The 26,550-nt window shown below is 42.2% G+C and overlaps 3 protein-coding genes across 10 annotated transcripts; 2 read left to right on the top strand and 1 right to left on the bottom strand.

The window, feature by feature from the left end:
* Positions 1-952: 952 nt before the first annotated feature.
* On the bottom strand, positions 953-14,529 carry prkcq (protein kinase C, theta). 7 transcript variants are annotated; one of them, XM_028954062.1, is made up of 19 exons: positions 14,428-14,510; positions 11,218-12,076; positions 10,438-10,831; positions 9,138-9,337; positions 8,988-9,048; positions 8,176-8,362; positions 8,059-8,090; positions 7,870-7,955; positions 6,387-6,516; positions 6,034-6,143; positions 5,844-5,958; positions 4,843-5,003; positions 4,548-4,721; positions 3,822-3,913; positions 3,552-3,614; positions 3,332-3,470; positions 2,950-3,138; positions 1,503-1,631; positions 953-1,415 (listed from the first exon to the last, which is right to left on the bottom strand). In XM_028954062.1, exons 3-19 carry the CDS (start codon positions 10,553-10,555, stop codon positions 1,257-1,259), a joined length of 2,145 nt encoding a protein of 714 aa, XP_028809895.1. In that variant the 5' UTR covers positions 10,556-10,831; positions 11,218-12,076; positions 14,428-14,510; the 3' UTR covers positions 953-1,256. The 7 variants fall into 7 exon arrangements, with proteins under 7 accessions (XP_028809895.1, XP_028809896.1, XP_028809897.1 ...); XM_028954063.1 differs by lacking the exon at positions 14,428-14,510 and adding an exon at positions 13,470-14,207; XM_028954064.1 differs by lacking the exon at positions 14,428-14,510 and having other exon boundaries at positions 10,438-10,636; positions 10,784-10,831; positions 11,218-12,919.
* A 1,466-nt stretch (positions 14,530-15,995) lies between these two features.
* On the top strand, positions 15,996-17,974 carry LOC114764426 (ankyrin repeat and SOCS box protein 13-like). Of its 2 annotated transcripts, none has more exons than XM_028954069.1 (6): positions 15,996-16,104; positions 16,207-16,394; positions 16,569-16,725; positions 17,068-17,202; positions 17,439-17,630; positions 17,709-17,974. In XM_028954069.1, the coding sequence occupies exons 1-6, from the start codon at positions 16,062-16,064 to the stop codon at positions 17,861-17,863; spliced, it is 870 nt and encodes a 289-aa protein (XP_028809902.1). In that variant the 5' UTR covers positions 15,996-16,061; the 3' UTR covers positions 17,864-17,974. The 2 variants fall into 2 exon arrangements, with proteins under 2 accessions (XP_028809902.1, XP_028809903.1); XM_028954070.1 differs by having other exon boundaries at positions 17,439-17,544; positions 17,709-17,967.
* A 1,414-nt stretch (positions 17,975-19,388) lies between these two features.
* Positions 19,389-21,454, top strand: LOC114765242 (speckle-type POZ protein-like). Its single transcript, XM_028955322.1, has 8 exons — positions 19,389-19,525; positions 19,611-19,756; positions 19,870-19,997; positions 20,109-20,274; positions 20,374-20,429; positions 20,614-20,736; positions 20,831-20,973; positions 21,077-21,454. Exons 1-8 carry the CDS (start codon positions 19,389-19,391, stop codon positions 21,207-21,209), a joined length of 1,032 nt encoding a protein of 343 aa, XP_028811155.1. The 3' UTR covers positions 21,210-21,454.
* The last annotated feature ends 5,096 nt before the right edge of the window (positions 21,455-26,550 follow it).

Below are 26,550 nucleotides of genomic sequence, written 5' to 3'. Positions count from 1 at the left end.
GCGACAGGAAGGAGTTCGTGGGTCAGGAGAACAGAGAGGACAGGTACGGTCTTACTGGGTTGAAGGTTTTCGGGGCCGAGTCGAATGGCGTGCATCATTCAATGACTGAGCAGTTGGCAGCTGCTCTCCAGCCTAATATATAGGAGTCACGTTACCTCGTTTCCGTGTTACTCCCGGTCACATGATGGAATCATGTGACAATATTTTAATATTTTGAACCTTTGTGGTGCCTTGTGGGATGTTTTTGACTTTCTGTTCCACAGAGAACCTGAGTAATTTGACATTTGCAAAAGACACGTTTCATGAAAGAAGTGGCAGATGGAATAGGGAATAAGGAAAAACATTTTGACCAATTTTGACCATTGTAGAGTCCTTGTGTGGATAAGACATATATTTCCATGTGTGTGTATGTCTTACTCTGTGTGTGTGTGTGTGTGTGTGTGTGTGTGAGTCTGTCTCTTTTTGGTGACCTTGGTGGGAGTCACAGGAGTCACTTACCAACTAACTGCTGATTGGCCACAACACCCCATTTAAGGAGACTGTTACTGTTTTGGAAGTCTACTAGAGACCCTGCCCTGAGTTGCTTTGTGTGCTTTAGGATTTTCCTTGGTTGCGTGTTTGTGTGGTTGCATGTTAGAGTGGTTGTGGGATTTAGTGTTAGAGTGGTCGTGTGTTTGTGTGATTTTGTGTTAGAAAATGATTCATTACAGGATGTGTGTGATGTAATGACATATTTATAATTTCATAATCCAACATAACTTAAATCTATATAAGACAGAAAGTACAATGAAAGCTGGAAAATGAGGATGAGGCAATTTGAGTGATTGAGTGATATGTGAAACACATCAAAGTCACATCAGAGTAACTTTCTAACAAAAGTGATTTAATTCTAATAGAAGACAAAGACTTCTATCATATTAATCAATAAAAAGAAAAAAAACAATTACACACATTTTGGAAAAATATTTCATTCTTGTGCTACAATAGCATACATATTACAATATGCAAAGAGTAAAACACACCTCTATATACACACACATGCACACAAACCCAACACAGCATTAACTGTTTTTCTATACATGAGTCTGCATGAATGGTTTGATGGTGTATAATAAACTGATCATGATTTTTTTGTGTGTATGTAAAAATCTTCTATACAGCATTAAACATCACTGTACACCAATCACAAACAAATCTTACCACATTTTAGTACATTTCTATGTGTTTAGTGGTCATAATGTGTCATAATGTGTGTATCATTGAATTTTGATGCGGTTCGTGCCTGGATTGACAAAAGAGAAATTGCTGAACATGGTCTGGTCCACACTGTTAATAAGCGTCCGGTCAGCACAAGACAGCCTGGGCTTCTCATTAATGAACTCCTTATCAAAATTACTGCAGTCGCTTGGAGATTTCTGCAAAAGAGAGACAAGCACACATTTTAAAGAATACATCCACACACACATTCCTACGCAGAAGCCTAGCTTTTGTTGGTGTCTTACCACTGTTGGCCTGAATGGTGGCTCCACCTGACGCTTTTCAAGCGCGTTCCAGTCTGTGTCTCTGAAGAAAAGGTGCGCACGGATGTTCCCCCTCACCCCCAGGCGACGCTCAGGCTCACGAACAAACAGCTGCAACCAACACCATCCCATTGTGAGAGTCAGCTGTCATCACTAGGGATCTCCCAATGACACCCAACACTGACACAGACTCACTACATTCAATATACATTGAAAAAAAAACTTTTTTCCTTGTCTGATAATCAGTACATGGATGTGTTAGTCCCAAGCCTACAAATTCCACCTTAAGAAATAAGAGGACATAAGTGGTGAATTTGCACATGGCACAGCAACCTAGAAGTGTCTCCTGTACCTCTGTCATCCCTTGTTTTTCTGTAAAGAGATTAATGAAGTGAAAGTGAAAGTGAAGTGATTGTCATTGTGATACACTTCAGCACACAGTGCACACAACAAAATGTGTCCTCTGCATGTAATCATCACACTTGGTGAGCAGTGGGCAGCCATGACAGGCATCCGGGGAGCAGTGTGCTTTGATCAAGGGGAACTCAGGTGTACCTTGGCGGATTGGGATTCGAGCAACCTTCTGATTACAGGGCCACTTCCTTAACCACTAGGCCACCACTGCCCCAAATAGATTTGTCATGGCCTGACTGCTCCAGCGGGGTGCTCCAGATCTGTAATCCAGTCCAGAGTTTACTATTGACTTTGTGTGTTCCTGATGACCTGATTGTCTGCGCCTGATTGTCTGCGCCTCATTGTGTCATTGTGTTTCGACTTTGTCCTCTCTGTATGTGCAATATTAAAAGTGAGTCAACGATTATATACTTTTTCCTGCCATCGTGATTTTGTAGGCATTTAATTAATTTATTTGTATAAATGTGTCTGTTGTATAAATGGGGCAGTGGTGGCCAAGCGGATAAGGAAGCAAGCCTGTAATCAGAATGCTCCTGGTTCGAAATGTGTCTGTTGTATAAATGGGGCTGTGGTGGCCTAGCGGATAAGGAAGTGGACTCGAATCCCGAATTGCCAAGGTGCCACTGTGGTGCCACTGAGCAAAGTACCGTCCCTACACACTGCTCCCCGCCTTTCACTTTAAATGCACTATGGGGGTCTCTGTGATACGTTATCTCAATACATTATATGCTGTGTCTGTTGTTGTGTAGACAAAATGACTCATGGGATTGCTCATAGGAAATGAAGCATGAGATTGCTGTGTCTTTCACGCCTACATTTGATGTTTTTTGGTAAATTGGTGTCTGGGTAGGAGGTAAAGGAACTCTAAACTGAGCACAGCTTCCTCTATGAAATCCCCTCAGCTTCCGCATTGTGAGCGTACGGGATAGGTTGGGAGCCAGTGACTGTAAATATGCAGATGAATTTTTCCATAATTAATGGCTTTGACAGGAACAGTTGCTATGCAGACAGTTACCTTGACAAGAATATCCCGAGCTTCCTTAGGAAGCCAGCGGGGATAGCAGGGGTCATCTGTGCGTATCGACTGGAACAATTCCTCCTCATCGCGTCCATGAAAAGGAGACTGGCCTATCAGCATCTCATACAGCAGCACCCCAAAAGACCACCAGTCCACAGAGCTGCCGTACTTCTGCCCCAGTAGGATCTATCCATGGAGACAGATGCTCTGAATCCCAGTGCAAATGGAACCGCATGTGTTCAACAGTCATTAAAAAATGATCTGCCATAACTAAAGCTTTAATGTTCGTCCTCGTATAAAATTCATGGGAATCTTTAAGGCAGTGTAACGGTACTGTACAAAATGACATGATGGTCAATACACTGGTGGGTGTGGGTACCTCCGGAGCAATGTAATCTGGTGTTCCACAGAAAGTTGAGGTTCTAGCCTCCCCTGTCATGTTCTCTTTGCACATTCCAAAATCAGCAATCTTAATATGGCCATCCATGTCCAAAAGGATATTATCCAGCTTCAGATCCCTGCAAAGATGAAAGAAAATCATTTTTTCAGTTGTCTATACACATTTGTCCAGGGTCACATTCATTTGTATAACCTTGTACCTGTAGACAATGCCTTTGGAATGAAGAAACTGGAGCCCACTGACTATTTCAGCAGCATAGAACCTGTTAAGGAGCAAATAAAGAGATACATTACATTAGGGACACAATACTACACTAAAGCTTTATCTATCATTAGAAAAACCCTTTTCAATTATTTAATTACTTATTTGAATTATGAAGAATTACTTATTCTTATTTATTTTGTAACATTTTCCATTGAAACACTTTTCATGCAATGTACATGCATGTGCAGTAGTTTATGTAACTCACGTTGATCTGGGGACATCAAATCTATGACAGGCCTGTATGTGGAACATGAGATCTCCTCCATTTAAATACTCCATCACAAAGAACAGGTTCTCCTGTTGATGCACACATGTAAACACAGAACAAACCCGACTATAAATCTTAACTATCCGTGTGTTTGCACAGAAGAAAGAGACCAAGGCTGACCGCTCTTTTACTTTTATTTCCCATAATGGGATGATGAATGTAACAAAATAGTCTGCATGGTCTGTCATCAGAAGGCAAAATGGATGGATGATCAGTAAATAGATAGGAAAGGAAAGAAAAAAGCAACAAAGAACATAAATAAAAAAAACTAACATATAAATTTTCATGTTTTAAAATTAGCTTGCACTGTGTCTAGCACCAGGATGGATGCCCAGTTGTTGTTGGGCAAGTAGTGGCCTAGCGGGTAAAGAAACAGAACCATAATCAGAAGGTTGTGGGTTAAAATCCCAAACTGCACTTGTTCCGCTGAGGTCCCCTTGATCAAGGTACCATACCCCACACACTGCTCCCCGGGCGCCGGCTCATGGCTGCCCACTGCTCACCAAGGGTGATGGTTAAATGCAAAGGACACATTTCACTGTGTGCACTGGGTGATGTGTTGTGTTGTGTCAAATGTGACAATCCCTTTTACTTCACTTCACTTTCATCTAGCAAGTTCTCAAGAATGTATGACTCCCCAGGCCTTCATCATGTGCCTGTCACCTTGGTCTGGAAGGTGCAGTAGAGGTGTGTTAGGAATGGCTGTTCCCATGCCAGTGAAAGGACCCTCCTCTCCACCATGGTACACTCCACATCATCGTCCATCAGAACCACGTCCTTCTTCAGGGCCTTCACAGCAAAGAACTGGCCAGTGGCTTTCAGCTCAGCCAAAAAGACCTATAGTATGAACACACACGTACCACGCACACTGGTGCAATTTATAATGCACACATTTCCTTTGAGTTCCATGGGTTAAATGGCACAGTTTCATTTATATTTCTGCAACAGGAAAACTCACCTTGCCAAAACTGCCTTTGCCAAGCATCTTGTGCAAGGTGAACTGCTCCAGGGTGAACTTATGCGTTTCTTTCCTGGGCACAGCATACAGCGGCTCCTGTTCTGCCTGCACCAGCGGGGTAGGTCTGGCCCCTTCAGTCACCTCCCATGAAATGCCTTCCTCTGAAGATGTCAAAGAGGCAGAAAACAGACTTGGAATGACAAAATCATCTATTGGCGAACAAAGGGTCAGCAGACATCCCTGCCTGACCCTGACAGTCATGGACAATATTTTTTAAATATCTAAGACTCTAATGTGTATGATTGGATGGCTATAGATTATACATTATGGACCTGATGTTAATTACATAATTGAAATGCAATTTATTATACTACATCTGGGCTGTTGTTCATAAGGTAATCCAAGGTCATTTCAGATAACAGATTGGATTGAACAATGGGTTGTTCAAAGGGAAAACAGTTCAGATCACCTAATCCAAATCTCAGTTTTAATCGAAAAAATCTGGATAATCCTGATCCCAATACAACAGTGGATTCAGTGCGAATTTCAAGCACAGATATCCCTAAAATATTTGTACTCAAACTACATTTCAAGGCCTTAAACCAAAAGGCCTACTGTCCGTTGTATTTTTGGTTTCTTCCACACATAATTGATTTATGGCTCCTGGTATTTTTGGTCTGCCTGTTGTAATTTACATAGCCAGTAGTCTAGACTGTGAGTTCCATTTAAAACATTTGTGAAATGGATTTGGTAATCCTGAAATTTCTGTTTTTGGATAACAGTGATCCAAAATCAATTTTTTTTGTCACATACATAGTCATACACGATATGATATGCAGTGAAATGCTTTTAGCAACTGCTACAGACCACAGTATTGCAAATATTGCAAGTATACAATGAATCTGGTGTTGGTTTGAAAAACAGAATAAAAGTAGATCCTGGATAGCAAAACAAAGGATTTCAAAATCCACATCATGTACTTTGTGTTTGTTGTGTTGTACCTTTCCTCCCAGTGTTAGAATTCCCACACCCTGATGGTTCCCTCACCACACCTGGCTGCCCAATGCCCACTGGTCCTTCCCGACCGATGATTTCATTTTCCTTGGAGCTCCGTGCCTGTTTGTACATGCAGGATCACTTGATGCTCAGTCAGTCACCATGACTCTTTTAGCCTGTCAAAATCCCACTGACCTGCTGGCTGATCTCAATGGTGGCAAGAGCCTCGGCCATTAGCTTTTGGTTCACACCACACAGGTTGGCCACTTTCTTCTGACACTTGTGGTGAACGTTCATTCCACACTCTACAACACAGGAACATCACATGGACCACCAAGAAATGTGGGTTGGAACAAAAACGTCCTGTCAGATGTTCCTCCAGGACCAGGGCTGGGAAACGCTCATCTAAGTTAGTGTCTTCATGTATTATGTTGCTGAGGAAGATGAGGTGTGCTTCAAAGCATTTAAATGATTCAAACCTTATTTTTTATAGTCATTGGAGAACTTTGACAAAGTCATGTGCTGCCGTCAGCTCTGTGGTGCCTCACCCTCACATTTGAGTCCCTGTCTGGCCAGACCCCAGAGCAGAGTGCCACAGTGCTCACAAAATGTGGGGCTCTTGTAGTTATACACCTTAAACCTGTGTGGCATGTCAATCTTGAAGCGCTCCTTGTGGATCTGAAATAAAAACAAAAAATCTGAAACATTCACTATATCATAAAATATGAATTTAAAAATCCAGATCTGACCAAAAAACATTCAGAGCTATGCATATTATTCTGTAAAAATCTTGTCACTGAATCAATGGGGGTGACATCAGCACCAGTAATAGATGTGATGCTTGTGGAATGATCTAAAATATAACAAAATGTTCTGTATTAAATGCTTTTAATTTGGAAGTGATTACTTAATTGGGCCAAATATTACATTTCTAAATATATATTTATTAAATTGAAATGGTTTTGGAGCACCATCTGAAGTCTGTCTATGCACATGCTGGATTACATTGATACATTTAGCAGTTATTTTTAATCGTTTTACTGAAAAACAATACGTTGTGCCATAAAATGTGACTTGTTTTATATACTAGAAAACCTGAACATGTGAGAAATCTTTAAACTTCTATTGTGATTCTGTATAAAGAGAACTGTATACAATTCACTAATGTAAAGAAAACATTTGAAATGTGTGTAATTATTGCAAAATTAATTACAATGTATTTAATAATTTCAGATGTTATCAAATATTGTGATGGTTCTGCGATGCAGTGATAAATTGTAGCCAAAGAGCAGCCAAAATCAAAATTACCCAGTAAACAAACAAACACACACACACATACACACACATACTGACAATTTTTGCGATGAGGTCCCTCCAGCTGTGACTGACCTGCATCCTTCTTTTCCTTGTTGGTCACACTGAATCACGCAGTGGTACCCTCATTTTTTGTAGAAGTTTCATTTACAAAATGAAATGAGACGTAAAAGAGCTGTCATGGTGGCGTGGTCGACAGACGGACACATTCGCACGACTTTCACAAACAGGGCTAGTTACAAAGTAAATGAGCACGTACCAAAACAAGAAATACAGGGCAAGGCCCTGACAAGGACAAAGCACAAAAGACAAACATTTATACATGCCAACTGCTGTACACAATCAGGATGAATGGCCCAACTCTGGCCCAAACTCTGGCCCAAATCGCAAAGTCGGACTGCCCCCCCCGGAGTCAGTCCCTGACAGGACCTCATATGACAAGGTTGTAGTTGAGGGTATTGATAGCTGGCTGCTCTAGTAAAAGTTGAATATGTTTTGCCGCAGCATTGTATGTATGCGTGTTTGTGCGTTTTCACCCATTCAACCCCTTTACCTGTTATAAACCCGACTAATATTCGTGGGCCAGAACCTTATAAACTGAACCGCACCACTATGATGTATCCATTCAGCAAACTCAGCACCAGCAAGATGCATACCATGAGCTAACGATGACAGGGCCCGTCACATCATTGGTTATGGATAAAGGTGTGGCATTACCATGGTTTCCTTGCTGTTGACAGCAGAGCCAGTGCATTTGGCGATGACTTTATCAATGCATTTCTTGTGGATGGCAGCATTGCATTCTGGGTGATGGATAAGAGACAGATTTTGCCAATGTTTCAGTTGACCAAAACGTATGTGTGCAGGAGTGGTGCTATTCTTCTATTTGATCCAGTTGTCACTCACGCCTGCACTGGTATCCTTGTTTATTCAGACCCCTGCAGAAAAAAACAGAGAAGCTATCATGAGCGAGCAGGAATCCCTCATTCAGATTTATATGAAATTAAACTGAAATATTCCTACCAGACGAAATCTTTGCATACAGAGCAGAAAGTGGGCTGGGGGAAGAAGGTGGCAGTGAACTCATGGCATTTCACCACATGGACCTTGGCCTGCTTGATGGCTCCACGTCTCTGGTGTAGTGCGAACAGACCTTCTCTTTCTCTCTCCCCTTCAACATCCTTCTCTCCCTCACCATGCCCTGCAGCATCTACACACACACGCAAGTTGCTAAGAGACTGAACAGAAATAAGCTTGCAGTTGCTTTTATGAGCATCTTTCATGTCTCTGTGAATGCTTGTGTGCGTGAACAACATTCATATATAAACAAATTATAAACTACATAGTAAAATATTCCAAATCATGCCCAGGCAGTGGGCCTCATCTCCACCAATCACTAGAGGCTGCAAAACTACACCCGAGCTCCTTCTAAATTCTCATTCTGCATCATCTATAACACTGTGTGCAGTTGAATGTTGCCAGGAACGTTGGAACCCAGGTGACAGATTTTTCGGGGTCTACACTTTTTTCTCATCACCCTCAGGATCAATTATGAAATGTAAAATCGCTGTCTTACTGCATCTAACCTTGGCATGGATGGCGTGCTGTGAGTGACTACCTGACGAAAAATTACATGAAAGACCGAGTTTTGGTGAAATTCAGCATTTTAAAGGATGTGTTTTTTGTCTCTTCTGTTTCGTGTTTCTTGTTTGAACATATAAAACCTCTATTTACAACCTGGTTATGATCCACCAGCACAAATTGCAAATATTAACTGATTTCCCCCCGTTTTAGGATTTTGTTCAGGAGTGTATATTGACAGAAGGCACACTTACCACTTCTTTCCAAAAAGTAACGTGCTTCCATCAGCAAACGACCCTGTGGCTTCAGCTCTACCTGGTAAGGCCAAACATGCATATGTAAAATCGACACAGATACAAAAACAATTATGCATCAAACAAACAAACTCAAACATACAAACCCACCCAGATCTCCAGCTTTCCGTTCTCCTTCTTGCAGCGAGAGGCGAGTGTGTCCAGCTGGACTGTGGCCTCGGACTTCAAATCGGCGGTCTTGTCTTTAACCACCACGTGCATTACCCGGCCGCGGTGGACATGGGCATCAAAGGTGCTGCTCCAAGGAGGGTACATGGTGGGCCGCTTCTGTTTATACACTGGACCCTTCTCTGAGATGCACATATACACACAGACACACTGGAGGTTGAGATGATGAGGCATTTAAATGGTCAGTGTTAGTGACTCATTACATTTATTTCCACAGTGTGACCGAAATAAACACACACACACACACACACACACACACATTCCACATGCATCAATGTGTACACACACCCCTGTTAAAAATACTCCACAATAAATCCTTTCCCCACCTCTATTCATCTGTACAATTCCATTAAAAAAATGTATGCTTATTTATTTTGTTCCATTTTCTTTGTTTTTGAGTTTGAGTTTAATTGAGGCTATTAGGAAAGTTTTTAAACATCAGGTGTGTACATGTTTTATATCCAGTGTACATATTTTGCAGTAGCCTCTCAGTACATTTCATATCAACTGCTTAATAAATTCCTGATTATGAATAAACGAGTGGAAGGACATGATGATGGAATTGCGAAATATTTTGTATTCAGACTAAAATGAGACTGAAAAGGAAAAACCGAGAAGCAGGTCAGATACTGATGGTGTGATGGTTATGACTTGGCAGTAATAAACAGCAATCCAAATAGAGGCTTTGTGCTATTTAAAAAAATGACTACAGGAATTTTGTGCTGGTCCATTATAAATGATCAAAACCGCTCAAGTAATAGCTAGCACATAATTAATATAACAAGAAATATAGAAATTACCTTCACAGGAATAAAAATAAGTTTACATACAACAAGGTTTTTAATTAACAACGGCGTCCCCTGTCGTCAGTTCATCTTCTTCATTCATTTCAACATTTGAAAATACAAACAGACAGTTTTGACAGAAAAATATGAAACCGGAAAAATCCCTAAAACCAACAAATCCTCCATCAACTGCTGTAAAAAGTACTGCCTCTGCTCGCCATTTCTTTCAACTAATCGGACGACATCGCATAATTGGCCTGCTGGCATGAACATGAAGACCATGAAACACATCAGATTAGATGATTTGTGACATACACACACACACATGCATCTGATTTCGACTTTTTTTCTCTCTGGCTCTCGCAGATATTGTAAGTAGCTACATGCATTAGACCAGCTTGACCCGGGGAGCTGTAAGGACATTCAGAGGGACGCACCTGTCTCCATGGCTTCCTTCATGTAGACGGCGCAGTAGGGGTTGAGGACTTCCTCATGGTAGGCCAGGCCAGGGTCCATCTCAAAGTTGGAGAAACCAATGCGAAGAAAGGGAGACATGGTTCCTAAAGACGACGTGTCCTCAACACAGACCTTCAGACGGCCTTGAGTCACACCTTCTTTCTTTTAATCCAGAGCTGTCTGAAGGGACAAGAGAATGTCTTATCAAAAACCAATCATCAAGCTGTGGATAATGTACCATGTATGTGTAGTAGCAGTGTGTGTGTGTGTGTGTGTGTGTGTGTGTGAGTGTGTGTTTGTATGTGCATGTGACAAGTTCTTGGTTACTACAGTCTCTGTCCCCTCCTCTTCTAATAAATCCTAGCACAGAGATGGCTGGAGGAAGAGACAGAGAAAAGTAAAATGTACATTTACAGCCTTTGCCAGACACGCTTATCCCGAGAGAAGTTCTGGAAACATTCTGACACTGGAGCTCCAGGATCAGGGTTAAGAATACCATCTGTCTAAAACTCAGTCAAAATGGGCCTAAGTACTGAAAGAGCTAATCTAATAACTATTACATGATTACGCTGCAAAACACCATATTATATCCCTCAAAACATAAATGAAGCTAGAATTACAAACCGTATAGTGGTGGAGTCAAACATAAAACACCTTTTGGTCTTTAGAAAAGGCATTTTTTACAATGATGTAGTACTCAGCATTTTTTACAATAATCGCCAGACGCACACACGTACACATACACACCCACATCCACTTACAGAGCTGCGACGTTCCTTGTGTACCAGCTTCAGAAACCTGTCTGCTGTGCACAGAGAGCCGGGCTCCTGACAGCATGGATCATGCAGAGTGTGTGACATTTCGGTGGAAGTGGGGGGGGCTCTATTAATAGGCCGGTAATACTAAACCTCCCAGCATTCATAACTTTCCCGTAAACACGCGCAAACACACACACAGCATTGTACGCTGGTCCTTTTGGATGCACAGCATGGTACGCTGTCACCAACCCTGCTGGTCCAAACAGGGATTCTGGCCAGACCAGTAGACTGAGGACCGTGGTGACCACTATTTTCCACCACTACACCTGATGGACTTTTTTTCTTTTCTCATACAAATCATCACCAACCCTGCACTGACACCAATTGCAGGGTCACTCTACCCTGGAAGGGCGTCCCGCTCTGTATCACTCCTTCCCAAGGTTTCTTCCTTTCCTTTTTTCTCTCTCCTGGAGGTTTTTAAAGCAGTGTATAGCCCATTGAGATACACCATATGTGATTAGGGGCTATATAAGAAATGTTGTTGTTGATGATGAAGGTCTTGCTTTGCACTTCACTGCATGTGTGTGTGTGTGTGTGTGTGGTGTTAAACCTGCAGTGCGTGTGTATTTCCTGCATTTCGAGGTCTACACTGGAACTGGAACGTGTGTGTGTGTATCAGCGTGCCTTCCCTGCTACTTGAGTGCTGTTTCTTGCCAGACACATCCTGTGTTTGAGTGACAGCTGCTAACCACACTTCCTGTGCCTCAGATGGGTTCCTACGACCCAGGTGGGTTGTCCTTCACCGATGGGGTGTAAAAGACAAGCAGAAAGTAAAGAACCTTTTACTCCATACCATTCAATGCTGTAAAGAAAGGAAAAGAGCGATGTGGAATAAGTTCACATGAAGGCCTAGACCTCCCACACAGTGGCAGGACTTCAAACAACCAAGCACACTTTCATCCTCCATGCTTCACACACTGGCACCCTAAAGCTTCAAACACGCCTGTCAGTGCCGACCTTTCCACAAATGACCGTCCATGATACTGGTGACAGCGTAACCCCATTCCTCACACACATTATAAGTGAAAAACGAAGCGTAACCTCGTAATGGTATTATGGATATTGTCAGCTAAGAGTCACACATTCATGGGTGTGTGAAGACATGTGGAGACCCAGCAAACAAGCAACTTTCACAGATATTCTGAAAAAATGACAACTGAGTCTAAAGTCTGTGGGATAGGAACTTGTTTGAAAGAAAATGTCCATCTGATGGTCGAAGCCTGAAACAGATCTCTGCAGTGGGTTTCCTTTGGCCGTCCTGTAGGTGCTGTGATCAGTTAATTGAGCAGCAAGACATGAAATGAAAGACAAGTCAGCATATGCAAGATTGATGAAAAAAAGGAACAGCGCAAAAAAGCAGAAGGAAATGAGCTCATAAATTATGGCTTGTTCATAATCATCACTAAGACAGACCAGCTGATGTGATTGTGTCTGCTCAAACTTTTTCCGGCTAGAAAAACCCCTAGTGAGGATTTCTGAAGGTTTATGTAGATTTGGTGCAACGTTCTGCTGTGCAGTGACAGCAGAAGAAAACATTTCCTGCCTCCTAGCCATGAAAAAAAAAATGACATAGATTTTAACACAAACATCTTAATAAGTCTTTCATTTACAGCATTTATCAGACGCCTTTATCCAGAATGACTTGCGTTCAGTAGTGACAGGGACAGTCCCCCTGGAGACACTCAGGGACACAATGGTAGTAAGTGGGGCTTGAACCTGTGACTTTGTAGTCTTCTGGTTCATAGGCTACTTCCACCCTACTACCTACTACCACCACTTTGAGAGTCTGGTTGACAAATAAAGTCAAAATGACCACAATGTGCAAAAACACCTGAATAAAGTCCTCTCTCTGACCCACTATTAAAAATCAAGTGGTGGAGGATTTGACTGCAAGATAATATGCAAATATCCTAGACACCCCTGAAAAGTGAAGTGATTGTCACTTGTGATACACAGCAGCCAGTGCGAGGGTGACGGTGACACCAGCCAGACTGGAAATGATAGTAATAGGTGTTTACTGACCATGTTGAGATATTCTGTGCCTGTAAATAATGGATAGAAAATGCAGCAGGCCAATTTCAGCAAGCGTGCCTACAACTCATCATGCATCTGCATCAGCATTACAGAGTGCCTTCCTGCCAGCTCACTGCTTGTGAAGACTGAAATTACGGTTAGAAACCGGCACAGGGCCACACCTCGTCTCCTCGTGGTGTCTGGTGTCTTTGAAGAGGCTGGTATCTTCTTGCCTTAGATCAGAAAGTCTTGATGTTTCTGGAGAGAACGTGACCGGCCTGACTCAATAATGCCAGCACACACAGCTTTTTTCCACAAAGCGCGCTGTGCTCACCATGCTCATAAAAAGGTATTAGCATTTGTCTTCATGATTTGTCAAATAACTTTATGACCTCCCCCTGTGTTTGACCTCAAATCCATTGGGGTAAAGGGTCTCTTGTGACTTTGTGAGCTGTGATTTACAAGAGAGACGATTGCAAAGTTCCTTACGCTCCAACAGAAGATCAAATATATTTATAACACAAACAAATTTTTTTTTAACCAGCTTCTTCTGATTGGACACCAGCCAGCCATTCAGATTCTTGCCCATTAATGTTGAGACTGACAGACATTAGAAATAATTTAAATCCGATGGATGGATATGTCCTTTCTGCTGAAGACCACTTTCTACTGTGACAGATCTTGTTTTTGTAGTGGTGATGTGTGTAGACCGTGCTTACACCATGGTGCTGCCATGAAGAAGGTGAAAAAGCAAAGCAGGCCACGGCTTTTCATTTTTTCCCTCTCCGTCCACACATTCCACAAACACAAGCAATTAAGGCGACTTTAGTGGGCCTGGGAACACGGTAAGACCATAAGCAGCACCATGTGGTCCCACACATCTCTGCACCGTCGCTGAAGCTGTGAAGTCCCAGGCAGGCAGGTCCAGCTGTAACCACCGTCCCATCACCCACCTTTCTTGGAAGTCATTTGCACCACGAGCAGAGGGTGACACCATGAAAAGTAAATATATTTATTCAGGCTGCTGGTCTGGTGAGTGAGTTGCCAAGTCTCTTCTAGTGAAGAAAGTCTCTCACTCACCAACACCGCCATGTCCCGATGCACAAAGCCTAATAAAGTGCAGAAGAGGTGAATACTGACCAGGTTCTGGCGGGTTATGACGAGGTGAGGCTGCTCGCTGCGGTGAACTTGTGGCGCTCCATACCGAAGAGCAGAGTGCAGCACACACACACACACACACACACACACACACACACACTCTCTCCTCCTCCTCCACCGCCTACTCTACTCCGCTCACTCTTACAGGCGCGTTTAACTCTTTAACTGAACAGGACTTATGAAGACTAATATTAGCATGCTGTCAAAAACAACAAATACGCAGATAATAAAAAAAAAAACACAGCAAGGAAAATATGTGCCGTTTCTCTCCGTCCTGAGAGATGATAGAGCAGCCTACACACACCAGACATGGAAACAGGGGGAGAGTCCAAAAACTGCCTGTCTGTCTGTCTACACAGGCCAGACACGGAAACAGAGTGAGAGAGAGAGGCGCACAGTAGAAAACTTTCTCCATCCATCTATAACTCCATCCCTCCATCCGTCCATGCGTGCGTCCCAGCGCCCTCTGGTGCACATTCCATGCATCTTGCACGACTGGGTTTATGCTGAAGATTACTCTAATCATGTCTTTTTCACAGTTTTCCTTGATTGCTTTGATGCATTTTGCCCAGAAACATCAGTCTCTTCCCTGGACGCCTTTCATGGCTGCACACTGCTCCCAAAGTGATGGGTTAAATGCAGAGGACACATTTCGTTGTGTAACAATGACAAAAAACAGTCACATTCACTTTCAGAATGCATTTTAAGACTTTGATGCCAAAACCTGGTCAAACAATAACCAATATTAGAAAAAGTAAAACCTGGGTTAAGACACAAAAATATAATAATAAAATGTGAAGTATTTAATTACTGTCTGGGCATTTTGAGTTGGCCAGACCATTTACTGAAGGGTACCGTTTACACATCAGCCAGTGTAAACAGCATGATAGTGGATTACCTGCAAAGGTGTGTGAATTCTTGGTTTAAAAGCAAGCATTTATGGAAATGAAAGTGTCAGTACAATCAAAATGTCAATTCATTATGCCATTGTCTATGAACAAGATAAAATAATTGTCAAATTTACAAACAAATGAGTCCATGATCTTTAGTCTATGCAAAGACATAAGGGGCAGTGGTGGCCTAGTGAGGGACAGTGAAGGAAGTGGCCCCAGAATCAGGTTGCTGGTTCGAAACCTGATCCGCCAAGATGCCACTGAGGTGCCACTGAGCACACACTGCTCACTCAGGGTGATGGGTTAAATGCCGAACTCCAGTTAAACCACTAATTGAGGAAATTATAATATGTTACCATTAAGTAAAGATGTTAAATGTAAATGTTATTTGGTGTGTATAAGATTTACATTTACAGCAGTAGCCTAGTGGGTAACATACTTGCCTATTAACCAGAAGACCCAGGTTCAAATCCCACTTATTACCATTGAGTCCCTGAGCAAGACACTTAACCCTGGGTGTCTCCAGGGGTGGACTGTCCCTGTAACTACTAACTGTAAGTCGCTCTGGATAAGGGAGTCTGATAAATGCTGTAAATGTAAACGTGTATGACTTGTCTGTCAGTGTCAGTCGGTTACTACATTTCCCATAATCCCCTCCAGCAGCGGTCACGTGGTGCGGCGAAGACGTAAACACCGGCGTGTTGAAGGGGATCAGCGGGAAACATGCAGGCGAACGCAGCTCGGCCGGAGTTTTTTGGTGACATCGGTGAGTCGCAAAGTGACTGTCACCTGCTCCAGATTCTCATGCGTGTCAGGACGTGTAGAGGTGGCTCGCTTGTGGCGGTTCTCTGATCCTCCCTCCCCGCAGGATGCTGGTCGGAGCGCACCGAGCTGCACAAGGCGGCGTATGCCGGTGAGGTGTCCGTGCTGCAGGGTCTAATCCAGGCCGGGGTGTCGGTCAACGTGGTGGCGGTAGACTCCATCACTGCGCTGCACGAGGCGGCTGTTCGGGGACAGGCGCAGTGTGTCCGTATTCTGCTGGACGCAGGGGCTCAGGTGAGTCAGGTCAACAGGTCGTCAGCTTTTACCTCAGGCACGAAATAAACCACCGTGTTTCTCTCTCTGTCTCTCTCTCTCTCTTTCTCTGTGTGTGTGTGTGTGTGTGTGTGTGTGTGCGCGTGCGCGCGCGCGTGTGTGTGTGTGTGTGTGTGTGTGTGTGTGTGATTTCAGGTGGACTCGCGGAACGTTGATGGCAGCACTCCATTGTGTGAAGCATGCTCAGCTGGAAGTGCAGAGTGTGTGAAGCTGTTGCTGGAGTGGGGGGCAAAGGTCAACCCCACCCTGACTTCACGTACAACGTCTCCCTTACATGAGGCCTGCATGGGGGGTGGGTAACAGTGGAAGAGTTGATATGGAAAGTTTATGTCCTGAATGTGAGAGGCATCATTGGAAATATATAAATATGTGTGTGTGTGTGTGTGTGTGTGTGTGTGTGTGTGTGTGTGTATTTCCACCACTGTACTGATATCACAAATGAAAAACACCCAGCCTGGAGGAGGAAGGAATCATCCCTGGCCCACCCTGACCATATTTATTTATCACATGGTCATGGTGCTGGTTATGCATCCCTATTATATATCACAATATTCAAATGTCAGAGCTAAGAATCTGAAGCCACATTTAATTGGTCATATTATATATGTATGTGTGTGTGTTTTGGTTTTCTCAGGAAACGCAGAGTGTGCTAGGTTGGTCATTGCTGAAGGAGCACATTTGGAAGCGTATGATCTGTACTATGGGACCCCACTGCATGTTGCCTGTGCAAACTCCCACGTAGAGTGTGTTAAAGCTCTCCTCACTGCAGGTGATACACACACGCACAACACGCTGCTTCCTGGGTTAATGCTGTGTAATGTCATATCCTGATACTGCAGTTCAGGTCTCAGGCCTGTATTCTATATCTCTGTTGTTTCTTCAGTCAGAATAAAGCTGAATTTTGTTATGGTGATGAGCAATGGTGCAACGTTTAGGAATTTTCATTCACAATTTCCCCTTGTTTGGTTGTTTCTTTCCACTTGACTTGGGTGTGTATGTTGTCAGGTTCGAATGTGAATGCTGCCAGGTTACATGAGACGGCAATGCATCATGCTGCAAGAGCCGGCAGTGTGGAGCTCCTTCAGCTGCTGATAGAATTTGGGGGGAACGTGTACGTCCGCGACAAACATGAACACACACCCCGACATTACACTCACCCTGGATCTGCTGCCTCACTCCGGCTTCAGTTTTATGAGAGTGTGTACAACACACACACACACACATATACAGACACATGCAGACAGATTACTGACGAACTGTGTGTGTGTGTTTCAGGTACTCCCCTGTCCCTCCAGCAGCTGTGTCGGATCACAGTGAGGAATGTTCTGGGCCAAAGACTTTTGGAGGTTTTACCTCAACTCGACATCCCTCCACTAGTCCTCAGCTACCTCGGCTATCATGAGTGGATGACCATAACAAAGTCAATGTAATTCACTCCTGCACTTCAGTAGTAGCAGAATCGGTCGTTCCTCACTCTCACGAGTGAGTTTTCAAAAATATAATAAGGTTTTCTTATTAAACATGCATTGTGTGCAGCTCCATCCTGACTCTGTCATTGATCTGTTTATTTGCTGAATTTCTCATTTCTTGCATGAAACAGAAATATACTATAAATATAAGTATCAGGAACAGTCCTAACATGTTTGGTACCATGGGTAAACTCTCAAACACCCCCTTCCACACACTGAAACATAACATATTAAGAACATTTTATATTAACATATTTTATTGTAAAACCTGTTGTCACAACCATTCTGAATTTAACCAGATAAGCATATAAGTGAAGTGATTGTGACACACAGCACACACAACAAAATGTGTCCTCTGTTTTTAACCCATCACCCTTGGTGAGCAGTGGGCAGCCATGACAGGCGCCTGGGGAGCAGTGTGTGGGGACGGTGCATGGCTCGCTTCCTTAATCGCTAGGTTACCACTGAACTAGGGCTTTGTGTCCATCTTCTTCTGCAATTTCGCACAACCCAGGGAAAATTAATCATGACAATATTACGAATAAAATGTGCTTTAATTGGAAGCTGCCAGCCTTTCGACATATGAGACTTCAGCGCCGCAGCAGCAGCAAGCGGGCAAACTGAGGACTTCGAATTGCCTGTTCCACATTGAATACAGCTCAGCAGGCTGCAGTACATTTATTACTCATTGAATGTAGCTTTATTTTAAGAGCCAAATCACCAACATAAAATCCAATTTTTTTTTTTAAATCGCCTCCATGTTTTTATTAGAATCCGCGCTGCGCTGCACGTCGTGCGTCGTTGTCATGGTAACGGAGTTTATCGCAACATAAAATTAACCGTCAGAGCTGCGAGGCGACAGATCCGAGTGGCGGCGTGTTCGGTGAGTAGCTAGTTTTCTGCTTTCTGACCTTAAACACTGTAGCGCGGGACTGGCGCCATGATTTATAGATAAAATACAGATCGCGTTTATCAACCCGGCTCTGACACGAATATTTTATATATTTCTGCACATTCGCGGTTAATTTGCATATTTGGCAGCTTCGCCGTCACAATTTTGAAACACCAGGTGAAGTGAGCAAGTAACACAGGCCACAGTGAGTAGCACATGGAATAAAACATTTCCATTCCTACTCTGGTTGTGTGGCTGTAGTTTGCCTGTGTACTTTTCCTGCTCAGGAAGATAAATTCAGCATTTTATAGTTCATGGTTCTGTTCTTTAGTTACGTGGTTCTCTCCCTCTCTCCCTGCATGTTGAGATGCTGAACGCTTTATACACTTGTTAGCTCTTTAATATCAGGACATATATGTCCTCATCATTGCTAATAATGTCCTGTGCAAATATTCAATTATGTCTCTTTATTCTCTCAGTTATTTCATACAATTAGAGATTTGTGAGATTCCAGAAGAAGATAGAGAGGTTCCTGTTTGAAGAGAAGAAGACATTCATCAGAGAGAAGAGAAGATTCCACATCCAGCAGCAGAGATGACCAGCGATGACCACTTCTACACACAGTGCAAAGCTGAAAGCTTTTCACTGACCTGGAACATCACAGACTTCAGCTTTGCTGATGGCACTGTGCAGAGCAGCATCTTCACCAACGCCAGTGAAGAGTCAAAATGGTATGTGTGGCATCCTGGACTGCTGCTCGAGGTTTTGGCTGCTGGTATTTCTCATGCTGCATTTCTTTAATCTCTGTCTTCTCAGGACCCTGCTAATGTTCACGTGTGGTGTGCCCTATGAAGAGTACCTGTCTCTTTATTTCCATTGGATCAGTGGTCCAAAGACAGGTATCCCTGTCAAGGGCAGGATGGCCATTCTCAACAGTGAGGGAGAAGAGGCCATATCCAGGGGTGAGTACGTCTGGAGATTCAAAACGGTGAAACTGAAGAACACGAGGTGTGTGTGTGTGTGTTCTCTCATTTCCTGAACTCACACAGCCTATTTGTGTGCTTTTGTTCTACAGAGCTGGATAGAACCTTCAGAATGATGCCTGGGAAAGTCGTTGGATTTGACACCTTTGCCAGACTGGAAGACATCATGAACGAGGAAACAGGAATTCTTCAGAACGACACCCTGACAGTGACCTGTGAAGTATGTTCTGTCTGCATAACCACACTGACCACATTACATTATTGGATGCTGACAGTGTGTGGATGTTGTAGCTGAGTAAAGTGTAGTAACCGCTGTGTTGGCTTGTTGTAGCTCCATTTGTTGCACAGTCCCGAGAACACCCAGCGTTCGCAGGTGAAGGTGCCCGAGTGCAGCATGGCTGATGATCTCGGGGACCTGTGGGACCAGTCCCTGCTCCCAGACTGCTCTCTGGTTGTGGCGGGACAGGAGTTCCAGGCCCACAAAGCCATCCTAGCAGGTACAATGCTCACATGCGCAGAAACGCCAACAGTGATTGGTGGAAGCAGCGATCTTCAGGTGATCTAACGTTGCTCCTTCTCTTTCTCTACCTCTGCAGCTCGCTGTCCAGTCTTCAGGGCCATGTTCATGCACAACATGATGGAGCGTCAGACTGTAAGTCTCTATGCTTCATCTTAGCCCTTGACCTGTAATCCCCAATATGTTGCATGTTAAAGCAGAAAAGAAAGATTTATAAGACTCTTTCTGTGTGGTTTAACAGGAGCAGTCCAAACTCTGGCTTCACTCTTACTGTCATTGTCTAGAACCGAACTCATCTCAGGTCTGCTTTCCTCTCTAGAACCGTGTGGAGATCCATGAGATGGAGCCAGAGGTTCTTAAAGAGCTGCTCACCTTTATCTACTCCGGCAAGGCACCTAACCTACAGGACATGGCAGCCGAGCTCCTAGTAGCAGCAGACATGGTAGCTAATGCTCACACACACACACACACACACTAATGCCCCTCAGCACACACTCAGCGAACAGGATCTTAGACGCTCTTCTTCTCTCTCCCAGTATCTTCTGGACCGACTGAAGAGGATGTGTGAGGAAGCGCTGTGCAGGAGTCTCACGGTGGAGAATGCTGCTGAGATCCTCATCTTCGCTGACCTCTACTTGACCCCGAATCTGAAGGAAAAGGCCATCACCTTCATCAACCAGTGGGTGATGCTCCCACAGCTCATTTAGTCTAGACTGTTTCTTATTTTCAGAAGATAGATGGTACTGTAAAAATCTTTAACCAGATCTCTTTTTCTCTCTTAGATATTCTTCGGATGTCATGAGGACACCTGGATGGAAGACCATCCAGAAAGACCATCCTTACGTCATGGCAGAGCTGTTTCACTCCCTGGTCTCTGCTGGAGCATCACCATCCAAACGACCTCGGCATTTTTAATTTCCATTTTTTCAGTCCATTTATATATTTAAGCTCTTTTTGTAATATTTGTTTCATATTGATGTTTTGCAGGACCTGGAGTTTTACGCCATGTTGGAGACATCAGCGTTCCTGGAATCTTTGATCATATTAAGTGAGGTAGTTTTTCAACCAAAATGTTTTAATTTAACATAATTGTTAGAAAAGACATAAAACATTCTCCTACACACCCACACACATAGAGTTTAATTCCATGTTATACATGTTAAGTATTATTAAATTTATTAGTATTACTCTTTTAAATATTTTAGCATTGTTACTATTTTGAGAATAGTTTAATCACACTATATATATATTTATTTATTGTTGTTGTACTTTTATTACAGTTAAACATTGTTTAATTCAGTTATTGAACATTTAATATTGGTAAGTTAGGTTAGTATATAGGTTGATAAGTATGTAGGTAGGTAAGTATTGACAGGACTGAATATAATTGACATGATGTCTGCATGTTGATGTGTGTTGTTCTGGTGGCACGGTAGCACAGTGCTTGGAGCTGCTACCTTATAGAAAGAAACTGGGTTCTAGTCCTGGCCTGGGTTCTTTCTGTGTGGAGTTTGCGTGTGCTTCCCGTGTTCACATGGGTTTTTCTCCGGGTACTCCGGTTTCCCACATGCAAAACAAATGCAGGCAGTTTCAGATGATTTGATTATTACTTTTGGCTTGGAAACCTTTCAATCTTTCAACCACCACACATTTCAACTATTCACAAAATGTAACAAATTTAACCACATTTAACCTCTTTCCCCTCAACTCTTATCTTCCACTTGTCATTTTTCTCTCCATTTTGCTATTCACTCCCATTCTTTTTACAGAGCAACAATGACAACACTTTCAGCCTTTAAACCAGCACACATTTAAACTATTTAACAAGTTTAACCAATTCAACCACATTTAACCTTTTTCTCCTCATCTGCTTATGCTACTCCTCTTTTTCATCTTTCCATCATCCCAACGAAGCCCATTCATTTTACAGAGCAACAATGGTAACATTGTTGTAATTAATGTAATCTGTAATTAATTGTAATCTTCCACTTATCGTGACCATGCTCTTTTAGCATTCTTGACGTTAGCATTCTATCATTAACATTCTATCATTATCATGCTAACATGTACATTTTTTAACATGCTTTAGGCGTCACCTAATTTGTTGTGTTAATATGCAAATTCCAGCGCAAATATATAATTTTTACCTTAACTAATTCAACAATGATTCCACTCTTCCCCTTCATTCTTTCAATCATTCATCTTTTAACCTTTCACTGCTTTCCAAGCCAAAATCTAGTTTGAAATCTGTCGCTTGTAATTACTTCAATTTGGCAGCTATATTTAGTCAGACTACTGGTTGTTCTGTGAACCAGTATGAATTGGCAAACCAAAACCCAAACCCTGGTGGTGTATGGTAACACATTCACCTTTCTGGTGGACACACCAGGTTCAAATCCTGGCCAGGGTGGAATAACGGGTTTGCCCTCAACATTGTTGTGCATATATGTCATATAATATGTAATAAAAATACTTTATTACAAATAATATAACATAAAAATACTCTTCATTACTGGTACAGAAAGTATTGCTTCAGTGCTGGTTGTACTAAAAATTGCCCAGGTTCGCGCAAACAACCACTTGACTGTTAGAGAATGTTGCCCAGATCATTAGCATCAGTTTATCAATGCTGTCTTTAACCTAAAAGTTTACAGCCTGCAGCATGAAAGCATGTGGTAGTAAGCAGAATAACATATACTGTGCATCTAGAAAGTATTCACAGGGCATTCGTTTTTCCACATTTTGCTGTGGCCTTATTCCAAAATGGATTAAATGCACTTTTTTCTCAATTCAAGACACAACACCCAATAATGGCAACATAAAAAAGTTTACTTTTTGGCAAATTGATTAGAAAAAAAATTAGAAATCACCTCTACATAAACATTTACAGACTTTGCTCAATACCTTGTTGATACACCTTTTGCTGATATTACAACCTCAAGTCTTTTGAATATGATTCCAGCACCTGTCAAGCTCCATCAGGATTCAAGTCTGGGCTCTGGTTGGGCCACTCATAGAGTTGTCCTGAAGCCACTACTTTGATATCTTGGCTGTGTGCTTAGGGTAATTGTCCTGCAGAAAAAGTGAAGTGATTGTCATTTTTCAGACACCCTTATCCAGAGTGACATACAATCAGTAGTTGTAGTTACATTTGGGACCTTCAAAGCAGCAGACATTTTTCTGTAACCTACTGACAGTTCCTCTGACTTCATGCATGGTTTGTGCTCTGACATGAATTGTCAACTGTGGGACCTCATATAGACAGGTGTGTGCCTTTCCACGGATGGACTCCAATTAGAGGCAGTGGTGGCCTAGTGGTTAAGGAAAAGGTTCCGTAATTGGAAGGTTGCAGGTTAAAGTCCTGAACCACCAAGGTACAACTAACCAAAGTACCGTCCCCACACATTGCTTCCCAGGTGCCTGTCATGGCTGCCCACTGCTCACTAAGAAGATGGTTTAAATGCAGAGGACACATTTCGTTGTGTCAAAGTGTGCTGTTCTTGCTGTGCTTCAGAATGACAATAAGTTCACTTTCAAGTAAGCTCATCACAAGGATGATCAGGGGAAACAGCAGGCACCTGAGCTTAATTTTGAGGCTGTGAATACTTATGTATATGTACTGTCTCAGTTTATTTTTTAATTTTTAATAAGTGTGCCAAAAGCTCAAATAAACCTTTTCACATTGTGTTTAAGGGTGTTATGTGTAGAATTCGGTGTGGAAAAAATGAATTGAATCATTTTGGAATAAGGCTGTAACAAAAAAAGTGATGCGCTGTGAAAACTTTCCAAATGCACTGTATATGCTTTTACCCCGTGTATACCCTGTGTATAGTCTAAAAATGTAGTATTCAGAGGGGCAGGACATTTTATTTAATTTCTTAAATCAGTAGTCAGTGTGCTCATTTGTCAGTAAAGACAACTGATATATTTATGTTTGCTATAGGAAGAACAAAAAGTCTGCACATTATACTGTAGAATTTAAGAATTTATGTAAAGGTACTTTTACTTAATTTAAAAATTTCAGTACTTTTTCCACTTCTGTGCCTTACCCACTATGCTACTACCACCACTGAACCACTGATATAATGCCTGAAAAGTTTGAGGTTTAGTTTTGCTCTGTTTAAATCCGAAGGACAATAAAAAGAGAATCTGACATTTTCTTTCCAGTTGTGTGATCTGGTTTGCCAGTGTGCAAAGGGCATTGCTCAAATTCAAATTTTATTTGTCACATACACGGTCATGCATGGTATGATATGCAGTGGATTGCTTAAATGCAGTAAAATGCTTTATTGGCCTGTGGAGGAATGTAGACTCGGTTTCCCAAGGTGGCATTGTGGTAGAGTGGCATCTAATAGTCAGGTAACAAAATAAAACAAGATGCTAAAGTTAGCTCCTTATTCGAATTTTCAGTTCCACCTTAAATACTGCTCAGAAGCCTGCAGTTCCCATATTTTGCCAGTAGGGGGTACAGATTGTATATATTACAGCCAGGAAATTTATTTTAAATCTGTATATGGTTATGATCTCTGTATCCACTCAAAATTTGGAACTAGTAGAAATGGTATCAATTGTCTGGCTCAACACATTTCACATAATTGATTGATGAATGGCATTTTCTTACAAAAAAAAAAGCTGCTGCTTCTCCTGGGCTGAAGTCTCACACCTGTCAAAAGGGGAAGGAAAGGGGGGGGCTTCCAAATAACACAAATTGCATTCATATTATTGTCAATCCAAGCTTATTATGTCACAATTAATTTTGGATGGAAGAAAAGGTCAAAGCCCTATATATGCTAACAGTATTTGGTTAAATTCAGTATGGTTACAACAACAGGTTTTACAATAAAATATGTTTTATGTTTCTGTGTGTGTGTAGGTGGGATGGTGCTCCAGGGGGTTGTTCGCCCAGGGCACCAAACAGGTTAGGACTGCCCCTGTCTGTGAGCTCACATATGAACCATTTTCTGACCCCTGCAAGCCCTCTAGTTCTCAACACAAGAGTAGCAGAACGGCTATAACAAATACTTTTGTACTTTTAATAAAGTGGAGATTTAAAAGCTTTATTTGGTGGATATTTGCTTTAATGTGTGTGATTTGTATACTTTGTCCACCACTGGCTACCAGGGACTCATACTGATACACACACACACACATCAATTTACACGCTTGTTGTACATGAAGCCCCATGGCATCATCATGGCACATTTCATTGTGTCAAAGTGTGCTGTTCTTGCTGTGCTTCAGAATGACAATCAATTCAAGTAAGCTCATCACAAGGATGATCAGGAGAAACAGCAGGCACCTGAGCTTAATTTTGAGGCTGTGAATACTTATCTACATGTACTTTCTCAGTTTATTTTTTAATTTTTAATAATGATTTTCATGATTTAATCATGATTTTTGTGTCCACCCCGTTTTCAGCAGCAGTGATCGGGGCTGTGCTATGTGCTGCAATATTCATGTGTTAAACAAAGTATTTAATGTAGTAAATGGTTATTCATTTGGTGATTGTTTCTGAATGGGGGCTCTGTGAATTGTACGTGTGATTATGAGCTCTGTACAGTATTTTCTGTCAGCCAATAATGAGAAATAATAGATGTGCCAAAAGCTCAAATAAACCTTTTCACATTGTGCTTATGGGGTGTTGTGTGTAGAATTCTGTGAGGGAAAAAAAAATTTAATCATTTTGGAATAAGGCTGTAAAAAAAAAGTGTCTTTATGCTGTGAAAACTTTCCAAATGCACTGTATATGCCTTTAGCCTGTGTGTTCCATACATTACATTGCTCCAACTGAACAAGAGCTTTACAGTCTAAAACTATAGTATTCGGAGGGGCAGGACATTTTATTTAATTTCTTAAATCAGTAGTCAGTGTGCTCATTTGTAAGTAAAGACAACTGATATATTTATGTTTGCTATAGGAAGAACAAAAGGTTTTGTTAATAAGGAATGAACATTTCACAGTCTTGGCCACCACTGACCCTGATGAGGAGGAGAGAGAGAGACAGTTGTCATCATTATGAAGCTTTTTATTCAGATTTTCCAAACACAGTATTTGTATAAAGTATCAATGTCGATTGTTACGTCCCTGGACGTATGCTCCCACGTGTTCTGTGTGTCTGGCTGTGTTTTTGCGTCCTGTCTCTTTTAGGTTGACTTCATGGGAGGAGTTGAAGCCTTCCAGCTCCATCTACCATCTGCCATTGGTCACCTCCACCTATTTAAAGAGACTTCAGATGGTGTTCGGGAGGTCCCCAGGG

Source organism: Denticeps clupeoides, chromosome 15 (genome assembly GCF_900700375.1).
Source record: "Denticeps clupeoides chromosome 15, fDenClu1.1, whole genome shotgun sequence".
In the NCBI taxonomy this organism is placed as follows: Eukaryota; Metazoa; Chordata; class Actinopteri; order Clupeiformes; family Denticipitidae; genus Denticeps; species Denticeps clupeoides.
This window is presented reverse-complemented; position numbering and strand designations above follow the sequence as displayed.